This window comes from Sesamum indicum, linkage group LG1 (assembly GCF_026168435.1).
Source record: "Sesamum indicum cultivar Baizhima isolate 11 linkage group LG1, ASM2616843v1, whole genome shotgun sequence".
Lineage (NCBI taxonomy): Eukaryota > Viridiplantae > Streptophyta > Magnoliopsida > Lamiales > Pedaliaceae > Sesamum > Sesamum indicum.
Window position 1 is genome coordinate 2,198,472 of NC_142657.1, and position 13,852 is coordinate 2,212,323.

The following is a 13,852-nucleotide window of genomic DNA, read 5'->3' on the forward strand; positions in this document are numbered from 1 at the left end:
ATCATTAGCCCAACCCATATAACTCGGCCCATTTCCCATGCAATAGAGTCCGGTGAGCTTTGGATCGGGCCAATTCTACCCCCAAGATCCAAATAAAAAAAACTTGTCATTTAAATTCAGATTATAAAATTGGGTGTACAAACAAAGACAAAACCCCGCTTTTAGACTCCACCTAATACTCATAATATCCTCTAAGAAAATCATATTAAAGTCGTGGGAGGCTTAGGTGGTTCTCAATAAATAAAAAATAAAAATATTATTGGCCACCTCAACCTCAAGTTCATAACGATCTTATTTCTACCATGTTTTTATAGCAGTTGATGGGCCCACATAAATGACATAAACTGGGAGCTTCTTGCAAGTTTACTAATTTAATTTCTTTAATTACCTGCTAATCATTCTTAATATTAAAATTGTTGGTTGATTAAGGAACAGATCCAGTCAGTAAAGCAGCACATCTCACTCTCACTCCCTTTTCCTCAATTGTGTGCGCGCGTGTGCAATATGCATCAAACATAGTACAATTACACTTGTGTGGCCCACCAAGCCAATTATACTTTATTTTTTTGTCAAAATTAATATTTAAATACTTAATCTAATTAAATTTGGACAAAATTGTTTTTTATGTTTACGTTAATTAGTAGAATAAGTAAGACACTAATAACCAAAATAAATATTAATTCTTTTTTAAAAATATTATATATTTTGTTTTAATTCCACTAATAAAATATGTTTGTTATTTAATTTAATTTTTTTATAATCTAGAAAAAATTAATTATAGTGTATGATTGTAAATTTGCAATTTTACTTAGTGGGTCCGGCCCAAAGCTAGTTAAACTACCATTCTTATAATTTGTTGGGCTAGAGGAGATTTTGGGCTTCCGACTAGTTCAAGCCCAATTGACTGGTCAAGGCTAGACGACGACGCCGTTGGATTTGCTCCTCAACCACAATGCACAGACAGAATAAAAAAGAAATCCGTTGTGAAAAATTCCATATAAAATTTCCAATTCTGAGGACAAACAAAAGATAAAAGCCTTTCTGCGCAGAGAGAGAGAGAGAGAGGCTTCTGAAGTAAGGAGGAGACAGAAAAAAAAAAAAAAGGATAAATAGAAAAGACGAGAAGAACAAAAATCACCATTGGCGCTGATCTTTCTGAAGAAGAAATCCTCACGTGAAGAGCTTCTCTACTGCAGTCATTCATCCGATCGATCTATTTAGCATGAGAATGCAGTTTCTATTTGTATACATTTTTGTTTTTTGTTATTCTTTTACCTTTTTCTCAATTTTTCGACAATTGTGAAATCGGACAAGGAGAAATAAACACCTAGTGTTCTTCGTAGGCTGAATCTTTTGCTTTTAAATTTCTTTTTTAGGGTTTTGTGGATTTTGTGGTAATATTTAGGGGTTTTCTGGTGAAGTATGTGAGATCATTAGTTCCGGGGGTTAGCGAAAAAAGTTGGTACTTCTTTTCTTTTTTGCTTTTTTCTTTTTTTTCTTTGTGTGTGTGTGTGTGTGTTTTGTGTGTATGAAGATTTGTTGTTTTCCTTTTCTTTGCTTTGGAGAAGGAGAAGAAGATAATAATATTAAGACTGGTAAAGACGCATATTATATATATTGTTGTATTAGGGGGGAAGAGCGTATGAAAGAGGGCATTTTTGGAAATGAGGGTGAGGAGATGGAGAATGATGATTCTAAGTTAGGGTTTTGGGAAGCTTTTGACAATGTTGGTGGTGAAGGGAAGGAGTTTGGGTCGCAAGTGAATGATGAGAGAGCAAACAGGAGGGAGAATAACAAGAGGTTTGACTTTGATGGCGAGAAAAGCCATGATCTTTTGCAGCGGATAACTGACGTGGAGTCAAGATGTCCCACTACTGGTGGTAGTGAAATTCAGGGCCTGAAAGTGGATGTTAATTTGAATTTGGGGTTGGGTGATGAGCCTTCATCTTCAACATCGACAGCCATTGCTATGGGAAGAGAGAATTGCTTGGGTGATACTCAGAATAAACGACCAAAAGTTCATTCTTTTTCTCTGTGAGATTTCTTTCTTTCTATAACTATGAGTATCTCTGTGTTGTTGCATGGATGTGCCTGTATTACCATTGCACAGTCTCGTACAAGATCTGTTGTTGTGAATTCCATTCCTTGCCTATCATTGTCTGATTGAGCTTGTGACTCTCATTGGGCTACTGGTAATAGGTGGAACTTATTCTATTGCAAAATTAGTATGAGGCATGAGAAAGATATACACGGAAGAAGCTAGTTATTTTGTCCATCACCAAGTTGAACTGAAATCTAATCTTTTTAGGTTTGTTTGGCTTTTCCAGGGGTTCTGAGCTTGTCAGTTAATTGTCTTTCTAACCTCTTCCAGTGGTTAGAAAGTCTTTTTCTGCTCCTCGCAAGCCACTTACTCTACTTTCTTCGTCTCATAAGAATCACACTGTTCGATCCACCTATGGATAGTGATCTAAATTGAGTGTTCCAAGATGGCATAATTTCTTAGCTTTGTGTAAATATTCTGGACCGCCTGGCGGTATGTCCTGGATGCCCTACCAGGTGGACAGGCCAGGAATTCTTGTGTTGCCGTCAGTTTTCTCCTCAGAGATATGGCCCTTGGCCCTTGCCTATTACAGAAAGCCACTAGCCTAGTTGTAATTCTTCTCTTGTGCAGGGATTGGAGCACTAGTTTCGAAAATGAAATTCATTACTTTGCTCCTGTGCATGAGGAGATTGGTGATGAGGTTGTGCCTGATTCTACTATTGCTGGGGATGATGCTGGAAAAAATAGTGACTCCTTAAAAATGGGAGACTCGTTAGAAGTTCGCATGGATCTTACTGATGACTTGTTGCATATGGTACATAAATGTTGCAATCAGAAGAAATTGCTAGTTCTTATTTGTTTGAAGTTCAGTTGGATCTTACTATTGTTTTGTGCTGTAGGTCTTCTCTTTCTTGGATCACGTTGATCTTTGTCATGCAGCAAGAGTTTGTAAACAGTGGAGGGATGCAAGTTCTCATGAAGATTTCTGGCGTTATTTGAATTTTGAGAATCGACCCATCTCTGTGCAACAATGTGAGTACAGTACCGATTTCCAGTGCTATAATTTAATGCACAGATATAGATTTCTGCTACATAGCATTGATCAGTTGTTTGGTTTTTTCAGTTGAGGACATGTGTCAACGATATCCAAATGCTACTGCAGTAAATGTTTATGGTACTCCTGCTATACATCAACTCGGAATGAAAGCAGTCTCTTCATTAAGGTAATTTAAATATTGATACTTTTAAATAAATTTTTTAGCTTCGCAACCTCTAGGATGTTTCTGATTTTTATTATTTTGCCCCAGAAATCTTGAGGTTTTGACTTTGGGCAAAGGCCAGTTAGGCGAAACTTTTTTCCAAGCCCTAACTGATTGCCATATGTTGAGGACTTTAACAGTGAATGACACTACATTGGGTAATGGCATTCAGGAAATACCCATTTATCATGATAGATTGCATGAGCTTCAGATAGTGAAATGCCGTGTGCTCCGTGTTTCCATCAGGTGATAATTGTTTCGAGTCATATTTTAAAATTCTATTGATGCATCCATGATATTATAAATCATGGTTCTTTCTCAGGTGCCCACAGCTTGAAACCTTGTCTCTAAAGCGGAGTAGTATGCCACACGTTGTTCTCAATTGTCCGCTTTTGCATGAACTTGATATAGCTTCTTGCCATAAGCTTTCGGATGCCGCAATTCGTTCAGCAGCAACATCATGCCCACTCTTGGAATCCTTGGATATGTCAAATTGTTCATGCGTTAGTGACGAGACACTACGAGAAATAGCTATGTCTTGTGGAAATCTCCGTTTTCTTGATGCTTCATACTGCCAAAACATCTCTCTTGAAGTAAGATCTCTTTTTAATTCATTTTCACTGATAGCATATGTATGTTTTATCTAACTTGTGTTTCTCCTCGGGAGTCCGTGAGACTGCCAATGTTGACAGTTCTGAAGCTTCACAGTTGTGAGGGTATTACATCGGCTTCTATGGCTGCTATAGCTCATAGTTATATGCTAGAGGTTTGAATTAATGCTTACATGAGCTTTTCAGCAATTTGCAAGTTAGATAAATATTTACATTGGAAGTTGCTGATATTTATTGTATATGTATTTTAGGTTCTTGAGCTTGATAATTGCAGTTTATTGACATCAGTGTCTTTGGATCTTCAGCGCCTGAAGAACATAAGGCTTGTACACTGCCGCAAGTATGTCCTAATCTTGCCTCTAAGCCTTAACATGTTTTTTTCAGGGAGTAATTCTTTACTCGCATATTTGCAGATTTGTTGATTTAAATTTAAGAAGCAGTGTGCTGTCATCAATTACTGTTTCCAATTGTCCTTCTCTCCAGAGAATCAGTATTACATCAAATGCCCTTAAAGTATGCAATCTCTTCAATATTTTGATCAATCTCCTGCTCCGATCTGTTTATATTTTCCTTCAATTTATATTGTTAAACCTGGGAATAAGTATTTTCCCAAAAATGTTCTTGCAGAAATTATTTTTGCAAAAGCAAGAAAGTTTGACCATGTTAGAGTTGCAATGCCATTGCTTGGAGGAAGTAGACCTTACTGAATGTGAATCTTTGACAAATTCCATTTGTGAAGTTTTCAGTAGCACCGGAGGCTGTCCTGTACTGAGATCATTGGTGCTTGATAATTGCGAGGTTCATCTCTGTAATTCTTGTCTCTATTACTTCTGTAATGTCCTCTCTAATATTTGCAATTTCTATCAATTTGCCAAACTTGATCATGAGGAGCAATAATTTTGTGTACTAATAATATACAACCCACCCTCTTATAACTATGAAGAAGCTGAATGAGGTCATTTAAAAAAAAAAAAATTGGCCCCTCAGTATTTTAAAGTATTTATTGTTATCCATGTGGAGCACTGGTTATCTACAGCTGATTTACATATTTTAGTCTCATGGGATAGTAATATGCATTCTTCAGTTTTACTTTCATTCTTAGTCATCAGATATCAGAAAAGGGGACGACAGGTATGCTTGGGCTATTAAAAAATTTAGACACAAAAAGTGTAAATTGACAACTGAAAGAATATTATGCTTCTGGAAAAGTCAAACCTGCAAGAGAAATGATACTGTTTCCGACCTACTCTTCAAGTGATATTGGTGCCCAGGGCATTCATAGAATCATATCTTAACCTGTTTTGTAAGTTCAAGGGAACTCTTTATTTCTAAATTGGAATGCGTTATGGGGATTCTTTCTTGAAGTGGAGGCCAATCTGACACAGAGAAGTTTATACTGAATGAACAGATCCTATTTCAGGTCTATTTGTCATCTATGGCCCCTACTGTAGTGGCAGGTTCTCTGTGGAATGATGTTAGCTGTAGCATTATCTCTTTCGGTTGCTAAAGTTATGGTACTGCTGTACTGTTATTCACAGGTTATCTGTTATGCTGGGTACTTTCATGCTCAAAGGTCTCCCTTTTTCCTGCAAAAAAGAAAAAAAGACAAATAATTCTCTTATCCTCGCGGTCTAACTTTTTTGTGGAAGAGTAGCCATCACTATAACTTTCCCACGTTAATCATTTCCACTGGAAGTATAGGATTATTGTGGTGCTCATATGCCAACATCCATTGACATTATACATAGATTTGATGCCCAATGGAGTAGCTTTACTCTCTTATGGACTGCCTTTCCAGACACTCAAACTGCCAGTTTTGTGCCAAATTACTGGCTTGCAGCCTCCCCCCTGGATTGTATTGCATAGGGTGTCATTGTTTAGCTGTTTCTCTTTCTGTTGTCCGCATATGCTAAAGTCCGATATTACTTTATTTCTGCTTCACTCTTTGTTTGCTTTTGGGTCGTCCACCTTGCAATAGTTGTGCGATTCCTTTCTGATAATACTTAGCTATCTTCTTTTGGTTGCATTTGTGATACGCACATTCGGCATTTTCTTGTAAAAAGATATATTTTCCTATTCTTGGTCTTTCCATGGGATGTTGTATATCATGGTTATTATATCTAATAGTAGCTATTGCACTTACAGAACTTGACAGCAGTGAGCTTCTGCAGTACTTCTCTTGTTAATCTTTCACTTGCTGGTTGTCGTGCAATAACTTCCGTTGATGTCACTTGCCCTTATCTTGAGCAGATATCATTAGATGGTTGTGATCATCTTGAGAGAGCAACATTTTCACCTGTAAGTGACCATCATATTATCTTCCTTATCTCGTCTATGGGGTTTGGAATCATTTATATCTTATTGCTGCCTTTAATAAAAAAAATGTTTTTTCGATTTTTTATCAGAAATTGTTTCCATATCCTGTTTGCATCTGTTCATTTATAATTTTCCTGTAAACTTAAACATCTACCATTTGAGATGAATAGTACTTGGTTACTTTTACTTATCATGCTTGTGGATCGATTATATTTCAATTGCAGGTTGGTCTTAGGTCCTTGAATTTGGGAATATGTCCCAAATTAAATGTACTCCATATTGAAGCGCCACGCATGGTTTCTCTTGAATTGAAGGGATGTGGTGTATTATCTGAGGCATTCATTGAATGCCCGCTTCTGGCATCTCTGGATGCATCTTTTTGCAGGTGATTCTCGGTTGTACTGATTCTTTAACACATGTCACTAGCAATATCTCCTGTGAGATTTTAGTCGATGCTTGATTGTCTATTCTTCATTGTGTCTAACTGGTTAATTCCAATTGGTGCTTGTGCAGCCAACTCAAGGATGATTGTTTATCAGCTACAACATCATCATGCCCGCTTATTGAATCCTTGGTATTAATGTCATGCCCCTCCATTGGCGCTGATGGACTTGCATCTTTGAACTGCCTTCGAAGCTTGACCTACCTCGATCTATCCTACACCTTTTTGGTTAATTTGCAGCCTGTTTATGACTCCTGTTTTCATTTGAAGGTGTGTTATCTGTTTCCATTAGATATTTGGGACTTGAAGTATTCACTCCAAGTGCTTTTGCTGTTTCTTTCATGCCTTTGGTTTTGTATGTATAAATCCAGGACAATCTAGGTTCACTGGTGGTAAATTGAGAGAAGTTGGTTGTTGTTGACTGCATGAAGACTACTTGTGTTTTTTTCTGATTTTGTAGGTTCTAAAATTGCAAGCATGCAAGTATCTTTGTGATACATCCTTGGAGCCTCTCTACAAAGGCAATGCTCTCCCAGTGCTCTGCGAACTGGACTTGTCCTACGGGACACTCTGCCAGTCAGCAATAGAGGAGTTGCTTGCTTGCTGTCAACATTTAACTCATGTCAGCTTGAATGGTTGTGTCAACATGCATGACTTGGATTGGGGTTCTCGAATTGAGAGGCTGTCTGCCACGAGCACTTTTCATGGGTCGCATGAATCACCTTCTCTTGGAAATGTCGTCATGCCTCAATTCCAAGCCAACCGGTTGTTGCAGAACCTGAACTGTGTTGGGTGTCCGAATATCAAGAAGGTGGTTATTCCTCCTACAGCGAGATGTTTCCATTTATCATCATTAAACCTTTCTCTGTCTTCGAACTTGAAGGAAGTTGACATATCATGTTGCAATTTGTTTATTCTGAATTTAAGGTATGTTTTATCCCACTATATAATCATGTTACGCGTGATAGTGACGCACTTATTGTCCTTCCCTCATGGTGGTTTATCTTACTTTGTCAAGCAATTGCAACTCCTTGGAAATATTGACGCTCGACTGTCCAAGGTTGACCAGTCTTTTTCTTCAGGTATCTTTTCTCCTTATTTTAGAGTATTGTAACATTTGATATGGTAAGTGTTTGTGTGCAAGGACTGCTGTTCATGTAAACCAACTGCCCAGGCACCACAAAAATTCCTTAATCTCTATGAGTGGCTGTGGTTGATCGTTCTATTTGAGATTTTTATTGAATATGCTTGCAGCTTTTTTCTGTTTGATATTTTTTTGAGTTGTAAATATTGCGATACTACAGAAGTTTGGATATGTGGTCTATTCTGCTCTGTTTCTGAAAGTCAAGGCAGTGCACAGGCTTTCTTAGACCAGGCTAAACCAGCTGTGAGAATTAAATCCTTGCATCATGATTCCTATTTTTTTGAGAATTTGCTGATTGAGTTATTAACATGCTTCAGTAAAGACTGTGGAGACTCTAGTCTCAGTACGCCCAAGTACATTTCATTTTATCCATTCTGGAGCTTCATAGTTTTTATGTGACTCCAGTCAATTTACTTGATCTTTTGGTGTGTTATTCTGTATAGGTGGGCATGTGAAACATCGGGAATGGTCATATGTCCAACTCATTTTAGAACCTTTTGATCCGAATATTGTGGTGTAATGTTCACTTCAAAATGTATGATTTATGGTTCGGAAGTCGAGCACCTACCCCTTGGGCAGCATCAAATCCGTCCTCCGCCCCCCCCCCCCCTTCAGAATAACATACACGCAATATAGGAGTAATATAGAGGAAGTCGCCCTTTATGGTTAAAAACCAATAATAGGAGTTCAGATTTGAAAGGCATTTAGAGCTGCTACAAATATCTTTAGCTAGTGGGTGAATGGACATTTTTATGAGTAATCATTAATTATATATACATCGGAGTCCACGATTTAAGTACTCTTTCCAATTCTGTGATGTTGCATAGAGCCTTTAATGTAACTATTCTTTGAACCTTGTCACTTACCAGTCGAACTTGCCGCCTGTTTTTGTAGCCCTCTAACCCTATTTATCCTTTGTTTTGCACATATGGGATTACCAGTCCTGTAATATCAATGAGGAAGCTATGGAGGCAGCCATAATGGGATGTAACATGCTTGAGACGCTTGACATTCGGTTCTGTCCAAAGGTAGGACTTCATTATTTTGTGATCATTATATTGCATCGAACCTCAATGTTCTAGGTAAAAGTGGACATGTTCTCTATTTATGATCTTTCTTTCCGCTTAACAGATATCGCCATTGAGCATGGGAATGATTCGCGCAGTATGCCCGAGTTTGAAGCGCATCTTCAGCAGCTTAGCACCAACATGATGCTCATCAAGTTGAAGCATTGGCTGAACAAGTTGTTTGGATTTATAGAGAACTAGCAGCATGTGAACCATTTGCACCATTCTCTTGTATATGGTGAATGTGTACCGACTCTTGTTTCAATTATTAGTGCTTGAAATAGGTTGTCTGATGTAAGAAATATGGAAAAATTGTTTTCACAGCATATCTCTTATGCATGTCATTTTTAGGAAGGCCTGCTCACTACTGCCTATAAGCTACCTGTAGGGGGTTCCGTGAGATGGTAGGGAACGTTGGCTCTGTTGTACCAAAGCAGAATTTATGTGAAATTGACCTATTGATAAATTTTCTTGATCTTGGTATGTAGTAAGTGTAACCTTTTGATATGCTTTGACTGCGGCTTTTAACTTGGTAGCCCAGAGCTGGAGCAAATAATGCAAGTCAAATTCGAGATACTAGCCACCCTTCATATGATGCTAATGCTTCAAAAGATTTCAAGTTTGTTACTTGCACTAGATAACATGACAAGGGTTCGTGAAGAACAGAACATGATCGCTCAAAACAGAGCCAGTCCCCTTTTTGTTATTGTCTTAGGGCGTTAAAATTCCAATGAAATATATAAAGTTGGGCAGAGGCATTTTTCATGAATTGACATCAAATGCCCAAAGTAATATCTGAATTCTGAAGTATAAGTTAGTCAAAAGATCAAACATTTTCCAGCCTGTGCTGAATACCTTACATAATTATATTGTTATTATTAAAATGAAATTATTGCGTCATACAGTTGAGGAACGCCTTGCAAATTGTCACTTTTTTCTGATGCAAACCTAAATTTTCATGAACTTGAGGGAGCAAACTGTTAAGCGGCTGCGTCTCCGCTGCCTATTTTAGTTAATAACTACGACCATGAGATTGAAGCAGACAGAAACTGCGACAACTACTGTTCCTTGCTTTTACAGCAACTTCTCTCTCTTTCTCGTCTCTTATTTCCACCTATGGCAACAAACACGACCCGCTTCTATCTTCTCTGCATTTTCTTCATCTCGGTTTCCGCGAGTGTTCAAAGTAAGATCCCTTCTTATCTACTTTTATATTCTCTTTCAAGAAACTCTTAAACCTGATTTTCATATACGAACTGCTTAATTGCAAGTGCAATGTCCTAAAAAGGGACATGAAAATTGGAGGAACATGATGGATATGATTTGTTTCAGTTAATGAACTTGGGTTTTCATTGTGCTCATTTATTGCCACTCAGTTTTTGTGAAGTTCAAGTTTAATTGTATTGTGGTGGTCCTTGTCGGTGTTTCCTTTTGTAAGTAGAGCATTATTTCGATTCTTTCCACATTTGCAAGTAGAATAGCATAAGAGATTGTGGCTTGGGTAAACTTATGTCTGAATTCTTTTATTGTTTTCTAGATAGATCTCCAGATGGGTATTGGATTTTCTATGCTTTCTGCAGATTTTTCTCATTTGGGATCTCGTTTTGTCGTTAACCATCTCAAATATCTATGCCCAGATCAGTTTTTTTTATTACCAAAATCTGGGATAAGTTCTACTTAGCAAAGGAAAATCTTTTGGGATTTTGTTGGCTCCGATTCTTGCTTTAAAACTTTTCACTAGTCTTGTGTATAGCTTCTGGGCTCCAATTATTGCAACTTCGTAATTGGTGTTCGAGATCTTAATACCACAAAACACTCCCTGTGGACTAGAAACGGTAGGTGTGATTACACATATAATGGTATAGTCTTTGTTAGGTGATGCTGTCAGAATCAATACAAACACATTATTGTGCAAGGACATGCTTTAGTCTTTATTAGTTCATGTACTAGTTCCATTTTGTTCCTTTGCGTGTTGGTGGTGGCATTTATGTAGTGAACATGGAGTTTGATAGAACCACATTAATTTGCTGTTGGAATGTAGATAAAGTTACGGACAACCCTGCTGACGAGCTTGTTGCCGCAATTAATGCTAATCGGACTGCAAGTAAATCGTCAGGCTTGTACAGCAACCCAGGCCTGGCATGTATTGCTCTCCAGTACATAAAGGCGTTCCAGGGCGATTGCAGCGTTGTGGGTGGGCCGAAAGCCAAGAGACCTGCTGATTCCGAGTTTGCTGAAACATTTGCGCCCAACTGTGGTGTAGAGGTCTCCACCCTTGCTCCAATCACGGGCCGTCTACTTGGATGCCAGTCCAAGTACGTGAAGCCATCAGAAGCATTTTCAGAGATTCTGATGAAAAACGAAAAGAGCCTAGAAATAGTCCATAGCAAGAATCATTCGGAGATGGGTGCTGCTGTGAGTGGCTCGGATGGTGGTGCTCCGTATTTCTGGTGTGTGCTGTTTAGTAGTGGGAAATCAAACAGCAGCTTCGTCCCGGAAGGAGGCGCTGCCAAGATAACCCGGCCTGGATGCTTCAGCGGTGCTAATGATGCTTGTAGTGGTGCTGTTGCTTTGTCCAGAAACCTTAGTCTTAGGCCTATTGCAGTGGCTGGTTTGATTGCATTGGCTTATTATGCATTCAGAGTTTGATTTTGGTTTGTAATGGACTGTGCATTGGCTTGTTAAGTAAGCCGCTTTTGGTATACTATACTTGTGGGAACAGCTTGCTTGATTTCAAAATCTTGGATTGGATACATGACCTTTTCTTGATTTCGTAGTAGGCTACGGTAGAAGAATTGGGCCTTCTTTTGGGCTATGTTCATGGGTACAGAAGAATTGACGCTTATTATTTTTTATATACGTAGATATTTTTAAACATATAAAAAGAAAATGTGAAATTGAGACATTAAATGGGCACGTGAGTGGGAGCATATGTTGTTGGAGCCATTTTCGTGCAAAAATGATTTGCATGTGATACTGGGCCCTAGTCTATCCCCCAACCAGCATGATTCTTTTTTCAGATATAGTAAAAAAAAAATAGAGCCAATTAATTCCCTAAAATAAATAATATTAAGAGAATTGGTTGATCTATATAGATATTATATACAACTTAAACACGTGGTGGGTCACTTGTTTTGATGGGCTCTACATATGATTAGGCCCAATGTCACACAATTTATTAACATATTTGCACCTCTATCCAAGAATTGAATCAGTAGTGCGGTGGTTGATTCTTATAGTAAGAAAAGCTTAGTCCAGGTGTTGGTAGAATGTAGATACTAAGATCACATAACAATATCATACAGCAGAATCTTTGTCGATCCAGTAATTATAAATGTAGAAGCAATGCAACCAAATTCATAATATCATTTGTGACATCTATATTCTTAGTTATTTAGAAGAACAAAAGCTTCTGAGAAATATTTGTAAACAGTGATTGAGAGTTATAACGTAATTGGGGACATTCTTTAAAGTCGTGGGACAGGCAATGGGGCACTGAAAGGAACTGCAGGGACAGGGGCACTAACGGCGTTAAGGTGTCCGTCAAAAGTGTCAGGCTTTTGGAGAAATGTAAGCCCCACACTACTGTTTCAGTATTATTAATGTCAGAGTGAATGAATGGACAAGTGGCCTTCCCGAGGTATGCAAAGTTGCTAAGGTAACTTTCGTCTGACGGTAGGATTGAAAAGTTTCGGGGTCGTATTGCAATTTCATCCTTTTTGTGGGGCCTTCTCCCTTTTTATTTCGAAAGCCACATATATCACCTCTATCTCATCCGATATTGACTGCTGTAAATGAGTCTCTCTCTCTCTCTTTCTATATATATATATATTTTTTTTTTAATTTCATATATATATCCCAAAAATTTGATTATTTTCATCCGTCTATTATAATTCTTAACATATTATTTTCTTATTTTTGGGTAGTTTTTTGCATTTGTATTGGAGAATAAAATGTGATTTTAATGAATGAAGGGTCAATGTTCAATAGTCAATAGTCCATAGCCCCAAGGTTGAAAATTGCGACATTTATTAATATCTGTCGAAATTTATTTCATTACCTAAGTAAGTATCAATTATGAAGCTACAAACATATTGGTGGAATTAGATAGCACATTAATACAATAATTGAATACTCAACATCATTTGTGATCTTTTGAATTTTGTATGAAATTTCAACAATAGTAAATTAAGTTTCTTGTAACTTAGTAGTAAAAGTATATAGATGTTAAGATGATTGACAAAATTAAATGTAAAAAATTTGCAAATTCTACAATGCCCATATGCGAATTTGGGTATATATACAATTGGAGTCCAAATATTCAATTACATCTGGCATAAAGGTATACTAAATATTCTGTGATTACTACCTTTTACTAAATTTATCATTACAAAAAGATTACATTTATATATTGTTGCCTGAATCCGGCAAGCATTGTTTGAGACCACATATCCAATGCATGTGTAAAACGAAATTAATTTTATATATATGCACGACCACAAATGATGCATGTTGTTATTTATGGATGTTTTTCTTTTCCAATGCTCTATTATTTATTTTCCCAATCCACATTCATATCCCTTTTATTCTTCCAAATTTCATTTTTCTCAATCAAATAAAAATTCCTCTTTTTCCATATAAATCATTTGTTATTACCTAGAAAGTTCAAAGTTATTTAGTACGTTTGTAATTTTCAATCTTCTTTTGTTATGATTATCAAATTTTCTTTTCCTCGTTTCTCTATCTTTTAATTAAGCCGGGCATATACAAAACAATGCACTTGATATGTCATTATTGTATACCAATATTTTTTTATAATAAAATTTATATTTTTGGTCCTACAAGTTATAAGCTTAATACATTTGATTTCATAAGTTAAAAAATTGTCGTATTTGGGACAAGAAATCTACAGAATTTATCTTATAAGATCAAATATGCTACAATTTTATCCTGTGAGACAAAAAATATTACA

At 37.1% G+C, this 13,852-nt stretch overlaps 2 protein-coding genes across 3 annotated transcripts; both read left to right on the forward strand.

Annotated features, from left to right (window-relative positions):
- Positions 1 to 1,003: 1,003 nt before the first annotated feature.
- On the forward strand, positions 1,004 to 9,363 carry LOC105180262 (F-box/LRR-repeat protein 15). Of its 2 annotated transcripts, none has more exons than XM_011103965.3 (17): positions 1,004 to 2,034; positions 2,672 to 2,855; positions 2,941 to 3,073; positions 3,165 to 3,264; positions 3,349 to 3,546; positions 3,623 to 3,893; positions 3,968 to 4,066; positions 4,163 to 4,251; positions 4,325 to 4,424; positions 4,539 to 4,709; positions 6,057 to 6,209; positions 6,452 to 6,612; positions 6,741 to 6,939; positions 7,130 to 7,596; positions 7,688 to 7,751; positions 8,755 to 8,841; positions 8,945 to 9,363. In XM_011103965.3, the coding sequence occupies exons 1-17, from the start codon at positions 1,529 to 1,531 to the stop codon at positions 9,023 to 9,025; spliced, it is 3,063 nt and encodes a 1,020-aa protein (XP_011102267.2). In that variant the 5' UTR covers positions 1,004 to 1,528; the 3' UTR covers positions 9,026 to 9,363. The 2 variants fall into 2 exon arrangements, with proteins under 2 accessions (XP_011102267.2, XP_020549941.2); XM_020694282.2 differs by having other exon boundaries at positions 6,162 to 6,209.
- Positions 9,364 to 9,835: 472 nt separating this feature from the next.
- Positions 9,836 to 11,633, forward strand: LOC105180349 (uncharacterized). Its single transcript, XM_011071026.3, has 2 exons — positions 9,836 to 10,066; positions 10,922 to 11,633. Exons 1-2 carry the CDS (start codon positions 9,997 to 9,999, stop codon positions 11,527 to 11,529), a joined length of 678 nt encoding a protein of 225 aa, XP_011069328.1. The 5' UTR covers positions 9,836 to 9,996; the 3' UTR covers positions 11,530 to 11,633.
- The last annotated feature ends 2,219 nt before the right edge of the window (positions 11,634 to 13,852 follow it).